The 18,957-nt window shown below is 49.7% G+C and overlaps 1 protein-coding gene across 1 annotated transcript; it reads left to right on the top strand.

Annotated features, from left to right (window-relative positions):
- The first annotated feature begins 449 nt into the window (after positions 1–449).
- NRIP3 (nuclear receptor interacting protein 3) lies at positions 450–12,662 on the top strand. Its single transcript, XM_009979212.2, has 6 exons — positions 450–623; positions 7,550–7,729; positions 8,460–8,542; positions 11,855–11,994; positions 12,408–12,460; positions 12,561–12,662. The coding sequence occupies exons 1-6, from the start codon at positions 450–452 to the stop codon at positions 12,660–12,662; spliced, it is 732 nt and encodes a 243-aa protein (XP_009977514.2).
- Positions 12,663–18,957: the final 6,295 nt, after the last annotated feature.

Raw genomic sequence — 18,957 nt, 5'->3', positions numbered from 1 at the left:
GCAGAGGTTGGCCGGGAGATGCACTGGCTTTTGGGGCTGTTTGCAGCTCTCAAAGCCCCCCGAGCAGCCTCACAGGCAGAAATGAGAGTGTCAGAGCATCATCGGATAGAGTGATAGCTCCAGCGCTCTCTTTTCTGCCCGTGAGGCTGCTCAGGGGGCTTTGAGAGCCATGGGATGCCTGCGGCTAATTTTGCTTTCAGGAGAGGCAGCGAGGAGGAACGACGTCGATTTATTCCCTTAGACCAAGCCCGAGCTCACCCGCTGTCGTCTGCGCAGCGTATCGCAATACGCCCAACCCCTCCTTTCCTCGGCGGCGCTGGCTGGAGCACCTGCCGGTCTCCAGACGTCACCAGGCTCCAGTTATAAAGCACAGGCAATAGAAGCATCTCCCTGGCTTCATCCCTCTGGGAGACGCATCTTGGAGAAGCGAGCCGTGGGCGGGTGGAAAGATGTTTTATTCGGGTATCCTGACAGAGACGAGTAGAAAAGAAGTGGAGATAAGGGAAGCAGCATCTCTCCGTCAGCAGAGGAGGATGAAGCAGGCAGTTCAGTTTATTCACAAGGATTCTGCAGATCTCCTCCCTCTGGATGGGCTGAAGAAGCTGGGGACTTCAAAAGATACCGTAAGGCTTTACTGTGTTTACTGGCAGGAAACTTAAGCAGCTGGTAGGGCAGTGTCTATTTTTTTTTTTTTTTTCTTCCTGCCGTTTTCTGTTAGGAGAAGTTGGTTGCTTGTGGAAATTGATTAAAAAGATGAGGCTTTTGTATGTAAAAGGAAGGGAGTAGAAACGTGATGCTAGTTATCACCAGGGTTGCTTTTTGCTAGTAGGTGTTTTCAGATGTCTGGCACTTAGATCTGAAAGCTTTTGTGTGTTGTTTTTTTTTTTTTACATTTACATGAAAATGAGATGCTGTTTTCAGTACAAAAATTCTCTCTGAATCAGAGTAAATCAAAATGGCTTCGTATAATACATACATGTATACATGTATGTTCACCTGTGATGCACACATACGCACAACATATAAGATTCAGTAAATCATAAAGCCATGAATGAATCATACTGAATCATAAAAGATTCAGGAAAGTGCGATCTCTAGTACTTCAAAATATAAAACTACCAAGATTACACTTTGATAAAGATTTATGCATATACATTGGTTTTTAAAAATAAAGATACATAGTTCTAGATTTTAAATATTTACATATGAAATCATCTGTGTAATCCTGTAGCTGACATATGATATTCTTCTTCATGTCCAGGGGCTGGAGAGCATTTCTAAATACTAATATGCACAAATGTTTCAGCTTTCTCTAATGAGAAATGATGCTTACATATAGTATCAAAAGTTCTCATGTAAGGTGCAAAATCTGGAAAATATATCCTGCTGAGGAAAGCTCCTTTACTTTTCTTTGCCCAATTGTTGCAAAATTCTTGCCCCTTGTAACACACAGTATTTGTTTTTTTCAATACTCAATACAGGTTTGCTGAAAAAAGGCAATCTTCTTATTTTCAGTCAGGTAGTTTTGTTCTGTCACAGCCTTCCTGCTCAGCTGGGCTGGGCTTGGCTCTGCCTACCTGAGATAAGTGGAATGAGTTGGCTGTTCTCTGCAGTGCCTGTGGAGGTGATATTTTTGACATCCCAAATGTTTTGCAGTTGCAGGGAGTGAAGCTTCTGCCCAGGGTAAGGCTCAGAAGGAGCTTTCCTGGTCCCCATTGAAGAGCAGCTCTCCGTTGGGGAGTTTCAAAGTGCCTTTCAGAGCGTGATGGTGTTGTTATCACTATTATCTGCGGAGTTTAAATAACATGTCATGGCTCCCGCACAGTGTGTGGGGCTGAGACCCTGATAACAGGAATTTCTGCTCTGCCCAGAGGAGAGAGGCAACAGATATCAGGAGCCACGGGCACTGAGCGCTGAAGTCCTGGTCCCTGTGGCATCAATGACCAGGTTTGGCCCTGGCACCAGGACAGAGCACGGGGCTCTTTGCCACAGCTCTGGTTACAGAAATGCCACTCGAGGTTCCCTTCCCGCTGCTGCGTTCGTGTCGGCTGAGCCGTGGCTGCAACATCACCCCTGCGGCACCCACAGCCCCTGCCAGGAGGATCCGCATGTCAGGGGCTCTCTCCAGGGATGTGCCAAAGCCTGGGGAGGTGCACAGCTCCTGATCCCCTCCAAGGACAAAAAGGAGGTGTGGGGTGGCCGCCCTGGCTGCGGCGAGTCTCCGGCTGGGGATGGGGTGAGAACCGTGCTGGTGTGGGACACCCCACTGCAGCCCACCTCGTCCCCCGCACTGCAGCGAGGGACAATGGGACGGCGGGACGATGAGGCCAGGGCTTACCTTGGCCACAGCCTCTTGCCCTGTGGGATGCATGAGGAGTCCCCAAAGTGACCACACTGGCACGTGCTCAGGCCCATTCGCACAGCTCCAGAGAAGATGCTGAGAATTTCAGAGTTGTTGCAGCGGGCTGTGTTGCAGCGAAGTGACGCCATCGGCACTGTAACGCTTGCACCTCACGTGGCCGGGATGGCAGTGAGCATCACTTTGAGAGCACCCACCGTGTCCCCCCAGCGCTGTGGCTGCCTGGATGTGACAAGAACTGTCCACCGGAGGAGTGGGAGACCGTGCATCTCTGAGACTGGAGAAGCACCGAAAGCCTCTGAAATGTGAGACCCTACCTTGGCATGGCCCCAAACCAAGAGGTCCGGGTCCAGAGGGGTTGAACTGTGCTATCAGGAGGCCCGGGGCATCAGAGGGGTATTTGCCCAGGGTGTTTGCATGCCTTTTTTCTGAATAACTGCACACCTCCCAACAAAGCAGCACATTTTTGTGTCTAAAGCTGCAGTGACGTGGGTGGAAGGGCTTTTGACGTGACTGGTGTTATTAATACAGGGTTTCTCACAGGGGTTTTCCAGTGGCCTCGGCAGGAGAAGAGAGGAGGTAACAGCTGCCCAGAGATGGGGACAGGTGGTGAGGACAGAACCTGTCTGTCAGGGTGACAGCTGGCAGCGACCACTCTGACGGTGGGGAGAAATCCCCTTCCTTCTGGCCGCAGCGTAGGGAGTGCTGCACACAGTGAGGTGGCAGCAGGTCACCGGGGCGGGTGTGCTGGCGTCCCCCAGCTTGTGTGTCTGCTCTTACTCGGCTCTGGAAGTATTTCTCCTGGTGATGCTCGGTATAGGCAGGTTTGATAAATACTTGTTGTAATTATTTATGTTAAGCCTCTGGTATTTTTCAGGGTATGATTCTGGGTTGGACTGAACTCTTCTAGCTCCTTGCTCCCTTTACAAATGCCACTTTGTTCGCCTAGTGTAAGACCACACTGTAGCATAGCATGCATTGGATGCCTACTGGCAAACGTAGGGCTGGATATGCAGAGCAGAAATGATTTTGTTCTGATGCCTCACTATTAGCCTCCTCCCCCAGAGCCCAGAAAATCAGCACGAGATGGTCTCGTTAGCTGGGATTTGGGCTTCCCGACATCGTAACCGTGACCCCCTGCCTGGCTCGGGCAGTGCATGCTAGCTGTTGGCAGCTCCTCCTCGTGCTCTGACACTTTGCCCTCGCGCCAAGAGCTGCTGGGGCTTTGCCTGTTTGGAGGGGCTTTGCTTGAAACAGTCCCACATCACTTTACAAGCCAAGAAACAAAGTTCTGAATGGTAACAAACAACCAAAAAAAGCATTTCCCCCTCCCAAAATGCCCTCAGAACCTCTCCCTGGGCACCCAGGTCCTTAGTGCAGCTCTGGGTGGCCCCGTCTGTGCTCCTGTAGCTGGTGCAGCACTGCAGTGAATCACAGGGCATTCAGATTTCCCCACTTTCCCACTGTGTGCTACCCAGAGTTTCTTGTGTCTTAGTTAAAATATAAAAAACTTTGATGTTACGTGCACTGTCTTGGTCAGAGACCTGGCCACTGCCTGGGCACCTGGGGGTGCAGGAGAGCAGGGGGCATCTGTTGTCCCACCTCATCCCCCTGCAAGGGGGGCTGACAGCATGCGAGCACAGGCTGCTGGGAGAAGGGGTGAATTTGGACGAAAGATGGGAAGAAGAGAGAGAAATTCGTTGTTTCTTGGGACGAGCTCTGTTGATGTGTCATAAATCCTTTTTTCTCCTGTCTAGGTACAGCAGAGATGGCAAACCTCCTGAGATGGGTTTGGGGAGGGGAAGAGCTGGCATCTTCCCTGACTTTCATCTCCACTGGAGTGAAACTGTTGTTGACAGGTCTTGTTATCCCCAGATATAGAAGCCAAAATAGTGAGAAACCTGCCAGAGAGATGGATACTGCAAGCTGCAGCAATGTGCTTGCTTATAAATTAGAAAGGAACAAAACTGGACAGAATTATTTGTGGTTTTGACAGGCAGTGGTAAATAGGCTCAGCAATAGCTGGTGTCTCCCCTCACTTCTTTTAGGTTTCTACTGTGACTTTTTAGGGGACTACAGGTTTTTGAAAAATCTCAGCGTTTGAAAGGGACATATCTTACCAAAAAAATCCTGGTTTGTGCTTATATTATGCTGAACGATACTAGGAAATAACTTATGTTTCTGCACTTACACAATGGCATGTAACATTTTATTTTTTTATAAAACTTTCATCATTTTTTTTACGATGCATAGAAAGACAGTAACAGATAATCTGGGTTACTTCAAGCACTGGTTGCTGGCCCATGCTGGAGGGAGAACGTGGCTGCCTTCCCCATCACTGTCACGGGGAGGTTTTCCTCCCCTCCCTCCCTCCCAGGCATGGTCTGCTTGCAGTTTTCCAGCAAACTGCGTGTTTGCAAATGTCCCCTGGCACATTATTTACCAAGTATGTATCCATCACTTGAGTCATCTCTGTGACTAACATCCCTCACTCTGTTGCACACCAGAGTCAAGGGAAATACAAGTAAAAGCAAACTAATTAATAGCCTGAGACAGGATGGTGCTGCAGGGAACCTTTTCAGCCCCCTCTTGCTAGATTATTTCTGTGTTGGAGCACAACGTAAGCAGCATTTGTCCCCTCAAAGGCAGGATTCACTGTGGCTTTCAGAAGAGCAAGCGTCAACAAAAGATGGTCCCGTTCGTGGTGGTAACTCGTGTTCGCTGAATGACAGATTTTTTTCCTTTCAGTGATGGATCCCATATAGGATTCATAAAACGAGGGCCTGAGAAAACTGGTTAATGATCTGTAGGAGAACCACTAGTAAAAAAAATTTAAGTTTAAATCAAGGGTAGGTGACAGTTAAAATAGCAACAATGAGTTTGTTGGTGACTTGTTCTTCTCCAGCCTGTTTTTTCAAAGGTATTTGGCAATGTGATTGAGGCCAGGCAGATCAGAAGAGCACCTGGACTGTCCTGGATGAAGCCATTTAGAAATTTCTCTGTCCTATCTGCGTGGGGCTGGGCACGAGCAGGTGACCACTGTGTGACAGCTTGCTTCTGGCCAGCTGGCAACTGCACCTGTCTACTTCTCCAGCCCTGTATCCCCCCATTTTTTTTTTGGATGATGTGAAAGATTAGTCCTCCAGATGTGTGGCTGAGTTGCAGGCAAACATCAAAGGTCAGGAGGACGCGCCATCCACTGGCAGCAAGCCCTGGTTTGCATTTTTGCTCAGATAAGGAGCCTTTGAGGTCATCACAGCGCTGACTTGACTGTACACCTATGGCTTCTACCTCATATAAGGGAGACCTCACTTCCAAACTGATTTCCTCATCCCTCAGCACAGGGTCCATTACTGTTGGAGCTGGTCTGCCTGCCTTTAATCTGCTTAAGTAGTACTGGTTTCTGCTGTTCAGTCTCCCTGGGAAGGTGGTGGTCTGCAGAGCAGTGCAGGAGCTTTGTCACTTTTTGCACATGAAGGAGAGGGCACAACGTCAGACCTGATTTCTCCCTGTCACTGGGAGCACGGCTACGTTATCGCCCTTATGCAGGACGTGCTCTCTAACATGCTGGGCAGGCACAGCACCTGCAACTGAAAATGGTCATGAAATGATATTTCCTTTCAAGTGGCAGGTTGTATGCAGAGGTAAGAACAGAGAAAAGTGGGGAAAAAAGGAGATTACGTGTCCCGGTGACCACTGGTGTTTGCCGCACCTACCCAATCTCATCGGTCAGGTCCAGTTTGACTGCCTGTGTTACACCTACAGCAGGATCTGAAGTGCTAACGTGGTTGCAGTTATTTTAGGATGATGCCAAGTTGCATTAGCCTTTTGTAAGTGCTGTTATTTAACATGCCGCACAGATTATTTTAAAGATGAGGTGCTGGCCAACTCAGGGAACCATGGCCTGAGGTTATCAGAGTTATCCTGATCCCATTGAAATTCCCTCGGGATGAGGAGGTTTGCTGGTTTAGAAGTCTCTGCAGGCACACAGGCATATTTAATATGAATGCAACAATTCAGGAATAAGCCAGTAAGAAGGTCTCACTGTGGACAAATGAAAATCAGAAGGAAAGGGCAGTAATGGGGGGGTAGATTAGGCAGGCAGAGAAATGAGCAGATAATCAAGCAGAGTCATTTCACCTCCAGCAGAGTATGTCCATCCATCCGTGATGAACACGAAACATAAAAAGGCTTTTGGGAAAGCAGTTGGAGGAAATTTTGAGAAGCACCATGCATCTTGCAGAGCAAATGGAAATGACAGAGAAAGCGAGAAGCTGCTGTAGGAAGCATTGGGGGAAGCTCCTAGCAACCTGGGAGAATACCTCCCTCCCTCCCCCTTACCTCTTTCCCTCCTCTTCTTTCCCTCCTGCGGCATGGCACCCAGAATTGGTCCCCTTTACTCACCCTTAGCAGCTAAATACAAATGTGGAAGAAGAGAGACGCAGGGCGATTTTAGACCAAATTCTGATCTAAAGGCCAGACCAGGTCTGACAGTAGACACCATCTGTAGCTCTCTTCTTGCAGTTGTGCCTCGTTCACTTGCACCTGTAAGTGCCAATGCACAGACACCCTCATCAGCTGCTTAAATTCTGGGTTGATTCATGCAGAGAGCATCGCTGCTGGTGGAGGCTGGACACAGGTATTTCCTAGGTCTGCAAGGCCGGTGCTCAGCAAAAGCATCTGTGTTTGTCCAGTAAGTCCATGCACCTTTTCCATACTTTGGTGGTGTGTAATTGAAAAGGTAATTTGTTACCTCTTAACTTTTCATATCACTGCAGAATTTCTGATATCCTCATCCTTCAATAGATGAAGGCAATTACAGCTGAAACAGCAGCTTGGAAAAGCCTGACTTCTTTTGATTCCTATATGAAATCAAATCTTGAACTTCAGTTTGCAAAAAGAAAGGCATCCCTCAAAATTCTGGTTAATATTTTGGAAGGGTTATTCCCTTGCCAATACAAAGTAGTTCTCTTTAGTCAAAGCCAGGTAAGCCAGAGCTGGCGGGAGAGCAAATAGATGTAGGTTAGGAAGAGTACATGTAGTCTGGGAATCAGGGAGAGCGAGACTTTAGGGCATGCCTCCCGCAAGAGCAGCGCCAGCCTGCGGGCACTGCAAGCAGGCTGGCGATGCAGGTCACTTCGTGGCTTTCCTCTTCTTCACCCTGCTCTTCTGTGTGTGTTTTTCTTAAAGCAACCACATAATATCCTGCAGAAGCGCCTAATGGAGACAAATTTATCAAAATTACAAAGCAGCCGAGGCAGCTGGACTCCAAAGAGTGATATCTCAGCGCAGACCAACAAGCTGAAACAAACCAAACTGGGCAGCTCAGAGAAAACGGAGGACGAGGAGCTCATAGTGGTGAGCTGCCAGGTAATAGTCCCTCTCCAGCCTTGTGGGTTTTTTCCGCCGGATTTAATTTGTGACAGCCTCAAGCTGTGCTCTTGTTCTCCGTATTTCCCAACGAGGGTTGTGCTCCCCCAGGGCTGTCACAGCTGTGGGGATGTTCTCCCTCTGCAGCTCAGGGCTGCTGTGGCACAGATGCCCACCTGGGTATCACAGAGAAAACGGGTCTGATGGATGTCTTCCCTTGGACATCAGGGCAGAGCGAGTAGCCTGGCTGGGGCAACATGCTGAAACACTGAGGAGTAGTTATCCATGGTGAATCTCTGTGCTGACAGCCTACTTGTTTTCCTAAAATGTCATCCCTCTTTTCTTTCCTCAAGAGTAATTTCTCATTTCTCCTCCTTAGCCCCATGCTCCTTTTGTATTTCTCGCTCTCCACAATATCCCCTCCTGCCTGGGGCTGCCCTTTCTGCACTCCACAGAGGCAAATGCTGCCGGAAAGGGCTCAAGACCCAACACCATGTTGTTCAGTAGCACCACCTTCTTAAAAAACCATCTCAAGAGGCAGCTCCTGGGTGCCTGGAGTGGACGAGGCTATACCCTGCGGGTACTGAGTGTGCAGTGGAGTGGGTACAGTCTGGTGGAAGGAGATGCTGGTATTTTGGCGGGGACTGCTGCGTGCAGAGTGGAGACTTCAGACACCTGGGGCTCATCCTGCATCCCACGTGTCATCTCACGTCTCTGTTTGCTCTTGCAGTGTGCGGGGAAGGAGCTGAAGGCTGTGGTGGACACTGGCTCGCAGCACAACCTCATGTCATCTGCCTGCCTGGACAGGCTAGGGTAAATATCTAGCTGGATTTCTGTTTTGTGGGAACTGGTGGCACCAGGCAGCACAGGCGGTGCTCCCAGGGCTGGGGCTTTGCTCATGCCAGCGATGGCCATTCTGGAAGGGAGTGCTTTGGCCTGTACCCGGGCAAGCCCCTGAGCCTCCTGTTACAATCAAATCCTGGCTTATTCTTAAATGTCCTTGCAGGAAGCTGAAATAGAAAGCCACTTGTACCAACCTGTTCACCTCTAAGTAAACGCCTTTAGAGGGCTGGATGCCTATGTATTTTTTCAACGCCTGCCTATTTGTAACTTGTGAAATAGCCGAATGCCGCCATGGCCCCTGTGTCCCCAGGGCAGGCGTGGGGCCAGGTGAGCCCAGCGCAGGTCCCCGCTGTGAGGCAGGGACCCGACTGCTGGCCCCGCTCCGGCTGGCGGCTGCAGCACTGCGTGCCCCAGCACCAGGCGTAAAGCACCTGCGCAGTGGTGTACATGCGTGTGCTCCAGATTTGGTGTTTGATGCTACTCCCAATGACAAATTTCTACCGGTTGAAGCGAAAGGAAATGTATTTACATAGCATTAGAGAGCTGACTGCCAGCCATTTCCAGCAAAACTCCCACTGATCTCTGGGAAGGAGGATCAGGCATCAGCTCACAGGGTATCAAGGAGATTCTGGCACTTTATTCATTCCTTTTTATCGCCAGCTATCAGGGATGATGCAAAAAGAGGTTGCAGTTGCTTCCCAAGCACTACTGCGTGGCCCTGAACGAACAGTGCCTGCTTTCTGTCCAGACAGAGATTACTTCTTTGCACAGTAGTGTTTAGTGGCTGGAAGGTGGCTGCACCTACTACAAACTTGTGGCAACCTGTGGAGCTGCTCAGCCCGGTCGACAGATGACAACTGCATTCGGAGGGGTCTCACCTTGCAAGGTGCTGTACTGGCTGCTCAAGGCGTTTGAGCTGCGCAGGGATGCTCTGCGACAGCTCGTCTGCTCTCTGTGTTACTCACACGTGTCCTCTACGTAGTTTTTGCAGCACGGGTCTGCTTCAGCAGTCCCGCCCTTCAAAGAGCGCTTAAGAAACAGGCTAGAGCCAGTGTGTTTGTTTAAATCCAGCCCTGGAAAGCAGAAGGACAGAAGGGTCCTAGGCGATTTTGCTTTTGCTCCCACCAGGGCAGGAGGGCTTTGCCAGGGGCTGCTGCCTGCGGCTGCGGCTCAGTGGCTCTGGGGACAGCCCTGCTGCTGCAGTCCCCAGGGACTCAGTGCCCAAAGGCAGTGTGTGCGTGGCCGAGGCATGGGCTCCATTCCTCCCTTTTTTAAAAACCTTTTTGCACCTTGTTGTGGTGGGGTTAACTCTCAGGTCGCCACAGCGTAAGAAATCCCCTGCGGAGGCGGAGGTGCAGCTGCTGGGTGAGCAGCTCCAGCCACTGCACGGTGCCAGGGACTTGCCACTTTCCAACCCAACACCGAGATCACGTGTCCTGCATGGTTCTCCTCACCTTGCTGCGTTCTCCTAGCTGGCTCTCAGCCACACTTCGTCCACGTGCTATCTGTCCATCCTTGGGTTGGTCTCAGCTGTGATGAAGAGCTGCCTTGAAGGTGGCTTTACTCCGTTGCCCCACTGCAGCCTCTCTGCAGCCCTGGTCACACCTGGGAACACCACCTGGGCCCACTGGTGCCAGAGCAAGGAGCCGTAGAATAGAATCATAGAATCATAGAATGGTTAGGGTTGGAAGGGACCATAAAGACTATCTAGTTCCAATCCCCCTGCCATGGGCAGAGAAATCCTCCACTACACCAGGTTGCCCAAAGCCTCATCCAACCTGGCCTTGAACACTTCCAGGGATGAGGCATCCACAATTTCTCTGGGCAACCTGTTCCAGTGCCTCACCACCCTCAATGTAAAAAATTTCTTCCTTATATCTAATCGAAATCTGCCTCCTTTCAGTTTAAGTCCATTGCCCCTTGTCCTATCACTACACTCCCTTGTAAAAAGTCCCTCTCCAGCTTTCCTGTAGGCCCCCTTGAGGTACTGGAAAGATGCTATAAGATCACCCCAGAACCTTCTCTTCTCCAGGCTGAACAGCCCCAACTCTCTCAGCCTGTCTTCATAGCAGAGGTGCCCCAGCCCTTGGATCATCTTCGTGGCCCTCCTCTGGACTCGCTCCAGTAGCTCCATGTCCTGCTTGTGTTGGGGACTTCAGAGCTGAACGCAGTATTCTAGGTGGGGTCTCACGAGAGCTGTCCCATCACCAGCTGTATCTCGCCCTGCCTCCAGGGCCATGGCCTGTGCCCTGCGGTGGGGACAAATGGGGGAAAACAAAAGATGACAGCCAAAGCCCACATGTCTTCCCTCGAGTGCATAGAGAAGCCATGGGAGTTGACTGCACCTGAAAAAGCCACTCCAACCTGTCTTGGGCCACAGTAAAGCCAGCTCAGGGCCAAGGAGCTCATAAACTTCTCCTTGGAATGTTTCCCACTGCTTTTTAAGGCCGGTCCCTAAGGGAAGCAGCCAAGAGGACCCAGCTCCTTCTCTCTGCTACTCCTCCTGGTCCTTGTACCTGCACTGAATGGTATGTGGGCAATCCTCACCTCAGTGCTGGGGCCTCTGCTTCTGCGGGAGGCTGGTGCCCCCCAGGACGGATGGACAGACAGACAGACACACGTACTGCTGCAAAGCAGCTCAGCAGAGAGGTACCTCAAACAGCTGAACAGCGATGCAGGTTTTATCCGAGGGAGAGATCACAGCCTCAAACTGCCTTTCCACTAGATTCTCCTTTGGTTTAAAAGAGAAACTGGAGCTAAATAATTAATCAGTGTTGTCAGACTAGTTCAGGGGGTGCAGACAGAAGAAACGGCTGTACCTGAGATATCCCTGACATCCTTTTTTCCTTTTCTTGGGCTGAATGTGATTGATCTGTCCCCATTTCCTCTGAATAAACCCAGCAGCAGCACCTGCTAACAAGCATGGACCGGGCACGCTGCCACAGCCGTGAGGTATGGGGACACGGTGTCAGCACCAACACTGGTGGGAGTTGGAGTGGAGCATCTCTTACACCCACGCTGCATTAGAAGCAATTTTAGATCAGCAGCTTCCCCAAGTCTTGAGGAAACGTAGGAAAAAAGATTCTTTGGGTAAAAAGCAAAATCCAGCTGTACACAGAGCATCACAGAAAACCTGCCAAGAAAGCAGCTTTCTGATAACAGCATGGTAATACGGGCAAGCTAAGAGCACTTCAGGTGTAAGTACCCTCCAAATGCCGTTTGCTCCTTGCCGGAGCAGCCAAACCATGGCTGTGTCATGTCAGAAGTGTTTTCAATGCGCAGGTTAAAGGAGCATCTCAAAGCACTCCATGGTGAAGACGAGATGGTTTCATTGCCGCACAAGGTGAGGGTGATCGGCCAGATCGAGTGCCTGGCCCTCACGGTGGGAGCGGTTCCCGTGGAGTGCGCTGCCCTCGTCGTGGGTGAGTGTGTGGGTGCTCCTCTGGGTACGGGCTGGGGCTCTGCTCCTTCTTACCCCAGGGGCAAAAATGAAGCTTCAGAAACATGTTAAAATTGAAATAGAAATACTGCTTTTCTTCAGCAAAAGTCCCTGTTTGGCCCTTCGGAGGCGAGGGAGGGAGGGAGGGAAGGAGGATGCGTTCAGCAGGGCTGTGCTGGCAGCACCAGGCTCACGCTCTGCCGATGGAGCAACCACTGTCCCCCCGCAGGCACATCCACCTGCCCTCATTCGATCACGTTCCTTTCCAGTGTAACGTGGTCCCTTTATAAACAGGGTTTTATTTAGCAAAGCAGCTGTGAAGGAAGGATGGGGTCACTGACAAAAAGCATGGGAGAACGTTTTGAGTCTATAAATCTGAATGTTCCTATTTTTCAGAAGACAGTGAGAAACCCTTCTCCTTTGGGCTGCAGACACTGAAATCTCTGAAGGTAGGGGCTTTCCAGCAGGGCTTCTTACCCATGCTGGGGGAGCTGGGACCGCTGTGAAGTGCCGTTTTCTCTCTTACCTAAAGGTGTTTATTCTCTGCAGTGCATCATAAACATGGAGAAGCACCATCTCGTTCTGGGGAAGATGGACAGGGAAGAAATCCCGTTTGTGGGCAGCGGCAGTGGTGTGGCAGGAGAGCAGTAAGTCGGTTGGGGTGGTGAGCTGCGTGCGCACTGCTGAGCCTGACGGCAGTGCCCCCGGCACGGCCACGCAGCAGCCCCCAGGGCCTCACTGCAGGCCAGCAAAAGCGCAGAAATTGTTTTCATCAGCTCATCGAGTTTTGAACCAGAGTCCCTGTCTTTTTCAGCAGCCTTTTGCAGCTTTTTTTTTTTCCAGTAAGCGTTGTACAGCAACGGGGGTGTCTGAAAAGACAAGTACAGGGAAATGCCTTAGGAACTGTACTTTTTGGAGGTCATTGGGAAGACTCCTTGAGCACTGCTTTGACAGTGTTTCCAAACAAACCTTTTTCTGGAAAATATTTATGAAGCAAGGCAAATAAACCCACATGAATGTTTTGCAAAGTGCAGGAGAGAGAGATCCCACCTGGAGATAACGGCGTTGTCGCTTCTCCTCATGTTGCCTCGGCTGCCCTCCTGCCAGCTGCTCTTGATGCCCTGGACTTTTTCAGCCTTATCTCCCTATAGAAAGAGAAATCTGTGCTGCCTGCTGTGATACCTCCTAAACGCGTGACGGCTCTGCGGTCAGTCAGGCAGGGCAACCCCCCTCCGTCCAGGTGCTGTGTGGGGCTCCTCCTCACTGACCGCTGCGAAGAAGAGATGTATCGCTGGCTCCTGCGTCTGACTTAGGAAACCGGCAGGGACTGGGTGCCTGAGAAGGGGATTTCCACTTAAGTGCCTCTGGCTTTACAGGCAGCACTTGCAGTTGCTCAGCGATGAGCGCTGCAGACACAGCCATCTAAAGAACGTTTCCTCGCTGCATAAGAAAGTGTCTGTGATGAATGACGTAGGGCAGCATCTTCTTTAGCTGCCTGTCATGACCAGCCATGGTCATTTTGGATGTCCTGCAGCCCCCGTGCAGCTCGAGCCTTCTGTGCTGGGCACCGCCGAGCCTCAGGAGCCTGGGTGGGAGCAGGGAAGGAGCAGACCTTCCTCAGCGAATTGTATTTATGCTCCTTGGGGAGTTCACAAAGGAGTGTAGGGAGTTGGGATGAGAGCACGTGGGCACCCACCCACCATGTGCCCAGGTCACTGGCCACGGATGCTGCCAGCGCCCGAGCCCGGGGAGTGCCTGGTATGGCACCACAGGGAGACTGTGCTGCAGCACAAAACCACGGGATGTTTTCCCTGTCTCCTCTGCAATAAGGATGCAAGAGGCATAGTGTAGTTCTGTTGCCACTGCAGTGATGAATTATTTCTTGGTACCACATTCAAGGCCAAATTTTGCTGCTTTTTTTTTTTTCCTCCCCATGAAAAATGCCTATTTTACTAAATGTCTTTTCCTTCCTGTTTCAGCAGTTCAGAGGCATAAAGAGAAATTGAAACACCGTCCCCACACAAGAGCTTGACATCAAAGAAATCCTGTGCAGCTGTTCCAGATGAAACAGCAGTGTGCTGCTTTGAAAACACTTACACTAGGCTACAGCTTGAGTAGAGCTAAACAAAATCCTGTTCAGTAGCCAGTAATTTAGAGATATTGTCATGTTTATCTATAGGTTTTGAGAAACAAACTTGTGCTTATTTTCTGGACTTTTCTATATAGTGTTCTCTTTATTACAAACAGTTGGGAAAACCTTATTAATTTCTTCTGATGAGAAATATACTTTTTATAGTGGCCTCCTATGAGTAATGGTATTTAGCTGTGATTAGAGGCTATCAGAATGAAATTTTTATTAATGATTTTTCCAGGGGCTAAGCGTTTATATTCACTTAATTGATATTGCCACATTCAAATGGTCATTACCAGGAAGTTACTCAGAGTAAAATAACAACGCTAATACCATCTAGGAATTATAGCTCATCCTGTTAGCGTAGTATTGTTGCCATGTAATTAGGGATGCAACTGCTGGCTTGATGAGAAAGAGCAATTACAGAATTATTAATGGGTTATAGGCTTTTCTGCAGTGGTGTGGCAGAAACAAAAAGCAACAAACAAGCACAAAAGTACGTTGTCCGGAAAGCATCAGGTACAGAGCCTCACTGGTATATCAGGAACCAAACGGCCCCAACGCGCCCTCGGTTTTCCCCTGCTGCCAGGACCAGTGCCCCTGCCTGCCTGCCCAGCACCCAGCCTGAAGCACCAGCAGCACCCGGGCCTCACGCTGGTGCGGGTTGTCGACTTCAGTTGGACTTTAGTGTCGCTGCCAGAAATGCCATATTTTTTGTATCTATTTACAAATTGCCTGGGATCTCAAGTACAACACTAACCTTGATCACCCTCAGGGCAGGTGGGAGTTTTAGCCAGGACGAACATTTCATTTGGTGTTACTGTCCTGCAGCAGCAGGGTTGCTACTTCACGTGCTGCTTGCTTGCAGACCAGAACAAACATATGGTATTGCTTGGAGGAGCCTGGACTCCTACAAAAGCAGCTTTCTAGATTTTTAAAAGCTAATGGGAATTAATTACTGTCATCTGCTGAAGAAGCATCTTTAAAATTCAGAATAATATCCTCGTGATGTTGTGTATCTGCCGAAGGCCAGTCCTGCTGCTGCTGGATCCACAAGGGCCAGCTGCGTGCTGCAGGAGTGGGAGTGCTGCTCTGGCAGCTCTTACTTAGCAAAGCCCTTTGGCCCCAGGCAGGAGCAGGCTGGAGTGCAGCTCGGCTGGGCTTTGGGGTCTCCTACGGGATCCCAGCAGCTGCTCGTGCACTCCAGCCTCCCCGCAGACATTACCGCACCGCTCGCCCAGGCATTCTAGGATGCGTAGCATCAGCCGCAAGCACCGACAGCATCGCTGGCGTTTGCACTTAGGAAACGTCTTGATATTCCTGGGTGAGGACCGGGAGCTCTTGACACCTCGTAGCCGTTGGCTCGAGTATGGATCCTGTCCCTGCAAGCCAGGCTCCTGCCAGCTTTAGCCAGTCTGTGCCCAGTAACACCATCTGACGCCTGCCATGGCATCTAAACTGGAGCTTTATCTCCTGCAGTGGGTTTGAACCTCTTTTCAATATTGGGTATGAGGAGCAAAACTGAACTATCCGCATTTTGAGCTATTTTCTATTTTGGTGATAAATTTCAGTGCTTTCTCTACATACAGTATTTTATATAACACAGCTATATATATATATATATATATACACATATATATATATTTACAGGGCTGGGCTGCCCAGGGCAGCCTCACCAATGTGTTGTAGAAATATTTCACTAAATATGAAATATATTTGATTATTTTATATGCTATGAGTTTGGTATTTTGGTACTTCTTTCTTTCTGTGCTTATTACTGTGCTAAATGTCAAATTAAATCTAAATAAAGTTATATTGTTATTGCTGTTTATTTCCCTGTACCCTGGATATGCTGGTTATTTGTTTTCAGGGCACTTCTCTGTTGAGAACAGGACTTCATGTCACTCTTTACGCTGGTGGGGCTCCACAGTGCTTGTGTGCTTCTGTCGGGAATTGCTATCGGACTACACAGAGAGTGACGGTGGAGACGCACTAACCAGGCAGGCTACATGGCACTTGTGGTAAAATACAAGTGTTTGAAATCCCAGCTTTTTGTTGCCACCTCCCTCCCAAAGGAGTATGAGATCCTGCCTGCGTCAAGTTTTACCCTTTGGAAAGCTGAGTTTGTTTCCGACGTGTTTGGCTAGCTCGCTGAGGCAATGCCAGCCAGAGCAGGGGAAGACGAAGATGACTTTGTAAACTTCACGAAGCTGGGAAAAGAAAGTGGTCAGAGCAAAAGACAGGTATGGCACGCGTGCAATAGCTATGCGACCGCAAACAGAAGAGCAGAAGCCTGAGATCAGGGTCTTCCCCAAAGCTTTGAATGTCAATTTAAGGGCTTTCTGCCTCTGCCTGGGGAGGCTTTAGGCTGCTTCAGCAGTAGTTGGTCTCTCTCTTACCGATGAGAAATTTTCCTTTTACTCATTCAAAGTCCCACAGCACAAACCTTTGGTGGAGCAGCAATGCTCCAAGCCCAGTAAAAGCGGCATTCTTCAGCGCTGGGCTGCTTTTCTCCGAGCACGGAAAGAAACGAGATTCCAGCAATAAAGTGGAGAAAAAATGAGGAGGATAAATGTACAGGCAAAAATAACAACTTGTGCTTCCTGGAGCTGCTACAGGTTTCTAGACTTACTCAGGCTATTCCTGACATTAGAGAGCCGAGTCCTAGCACATGCAAAAGAAAAATCAATGGGCAAAATTTCATCCCTTCTGCACAGAGCAGGGCTAGCCTTGGTGCTGGTGGCCTTTCAGAGGTGGCTTCCGTAAGCAAGATGCTCTACAAGACAGGACAGCTCCTATAGGAGACAGGTGCTCGCCTCAGTCCAGAGGGATTATAGACTATGGGAAGTAACATCAGACCTCTGTATTTACACAACCACTTGCACGGCCACAGAGATAAATGGTAAAGCGGCTGAGTGTCACCGACCAGCTCAGCAAGCCCTCGGTGCTTACCTCTGCTTATCTCCAGCACAGGTGTGTGCCTATGCGCTTTTGGCAACCTCTCCCAGACAGGGGTTTGCAGGAAGCCCAGGCATGGCCCCACAACCGAAGGACCTGCTGTCTCTTGGCAGGTGGCTGGGGCAGAGAATGATCTGGGATGAGAAGGACTCGGGAGGTAAAAAGGCAGCTGCAAGAGGAAGTTATAAGAAGCCCCTGGGGTGGCAGAGGGTTTTGTTGAATGATTTATGCCCCAGCTGGTGAATACTGTTGTGCTGCAAACAAACATCTCGCAGGTGAGGACAAGCATAACCCCTCCACAAGCAGCCTAAGGGGAAGTGAGCCAGCTGCTCCTTGGCCAAAGGGCTCCCCAGGACGGTCCCTTCTGCTCATGTAGTTAGCAAAGTGTGGTGGGACAAAGCACCTTTGTCCCCTCTGATGTCTTGTCTTTGTTTTGGTCATGCCTAAAGTGGAGAAGAAGCATGCAAAGAGGAAGACGTTAACAGGAGCCTTAGTGGGCCCTTCCCAACGCTTCAAAAGCTGGTAGAATGTGCAGGATCTTGATGATTGGACTCCTGCAATTAAGATGGCCCATGTGATTAAGACATCAATGCTTGCTGAAAACTTTAGAGATCGGGACAGCTGATGGAAAGCAGCTGTCAGGCTCCCAGTTCATGTCTATATTTAATTGTAAGCGATGCACCCAAGGCCACATGGGCAGGCAGTAGCAGAGGAAGAGCACTCTGGGACTGTGGAGTGGAGCTCTTCCTACGACCCCACCATCCTCCTCTCCACATCAGTCCAGGCAGCTATGGAGCTGACTGTCCAGTTTAGCTCTATCTAGGCTGGCCACACTGCAGCAGCACTTGCTGCTGATTCAAGTGGAAAGTCAGAGGACGTTTCCAGGAGTAGCCCTACAGCAACATTATTCACATGCGTTTTGTATCCTGCTGAGATCCAGCAACATTTTTTCATCGCCTCTGCCAGCAGAGCAGGTGATTAGGCAAGACCCGCTGGGGCATCTCTCCATAGCTATCTGCAGAGTAATCTGTTATCTAATAGTTCTCCAGGGAGGTCCTTTATATGGGCTTTTCTATTACTGTCTGCTCATGATACTGTGATGCTCAACATGTTGTGAAAACAAGTCTGATTCGCATGTCTCAGAAGCAAATAACTAGATGACTTATTTCGATATAAACATACATTTTAGGGCTGTATGTTGCTTGGTTTATTTTATGGGGTAAATGTCAGTTGAGGTCTGTATTGCTTTATTACCTGCTCACTTAATAGATGGAGGTGAAGTATTGGGTTTCCATCAACTGAAAGTCTGTTCCTTTTCACAAGCTGAGTTTTCTCTTCCTTCCCTTTTTCATGGGCTGTGCACTGCTGGGGCCAGCTCAGCCATGTGCTGGTCTCCTCCTCCTCCTCTGTTAATAACCACATCACTGACAAAAAGCTACAGGCTCTGGAGATGACACTGTAGGTACCAGTGACATTTCACTAGAGATGGCATTGCTGAAAAGGCAATTGATTTAATGATGTCGTTACTAGAGTGGCGCTGCCACCTCTTCCCCAGGATGAGACTTCATCACTCTCAAAGTGGGTGTGAAGACAGCCAACGACCTAAAAATACCGAGAGTTCAGGAATAACAGGAAGCCACAGCAGCGGGAGAACTAGCTGGGGGGATGCTGCAGGGACTTTCTCTCTTTCTTTTTTGCATGTGGCAGGATCGATGCCTGGGGCTCTTGAGACAGCCACTGGCACAGCGCACGGTGGCTGCCCCCGCCGTGAGACGCAGTTGGACTCTCTAGAAAAGCGTCTCAGCTCACACAAGGGGAAGAGGTGCAAAGCTACGTGCTCATTAAATGCAAAATTGC

Source organism: Tauraco erythrolophus, chromosome 6, assembly GCF_009769465.1.
Source record: "Tauraco erythrolophus isolate bTauEry1 chromosome 6, bTauEry1.pri, whole genome shotgun sequence".
In the NCBI taxonomy this organism is placed as follows: domain Eukaryota; kingdom Metazoa; phylum Chordata; class Aves; order Musophagiformes; family Musophagidae; genus Tauraco; species Tauraco erythrolophus.
Note: the sequence above shows the minus strand (reverse complement) of the source record. Positions and strands in the feature narration are given on the sequence as shown.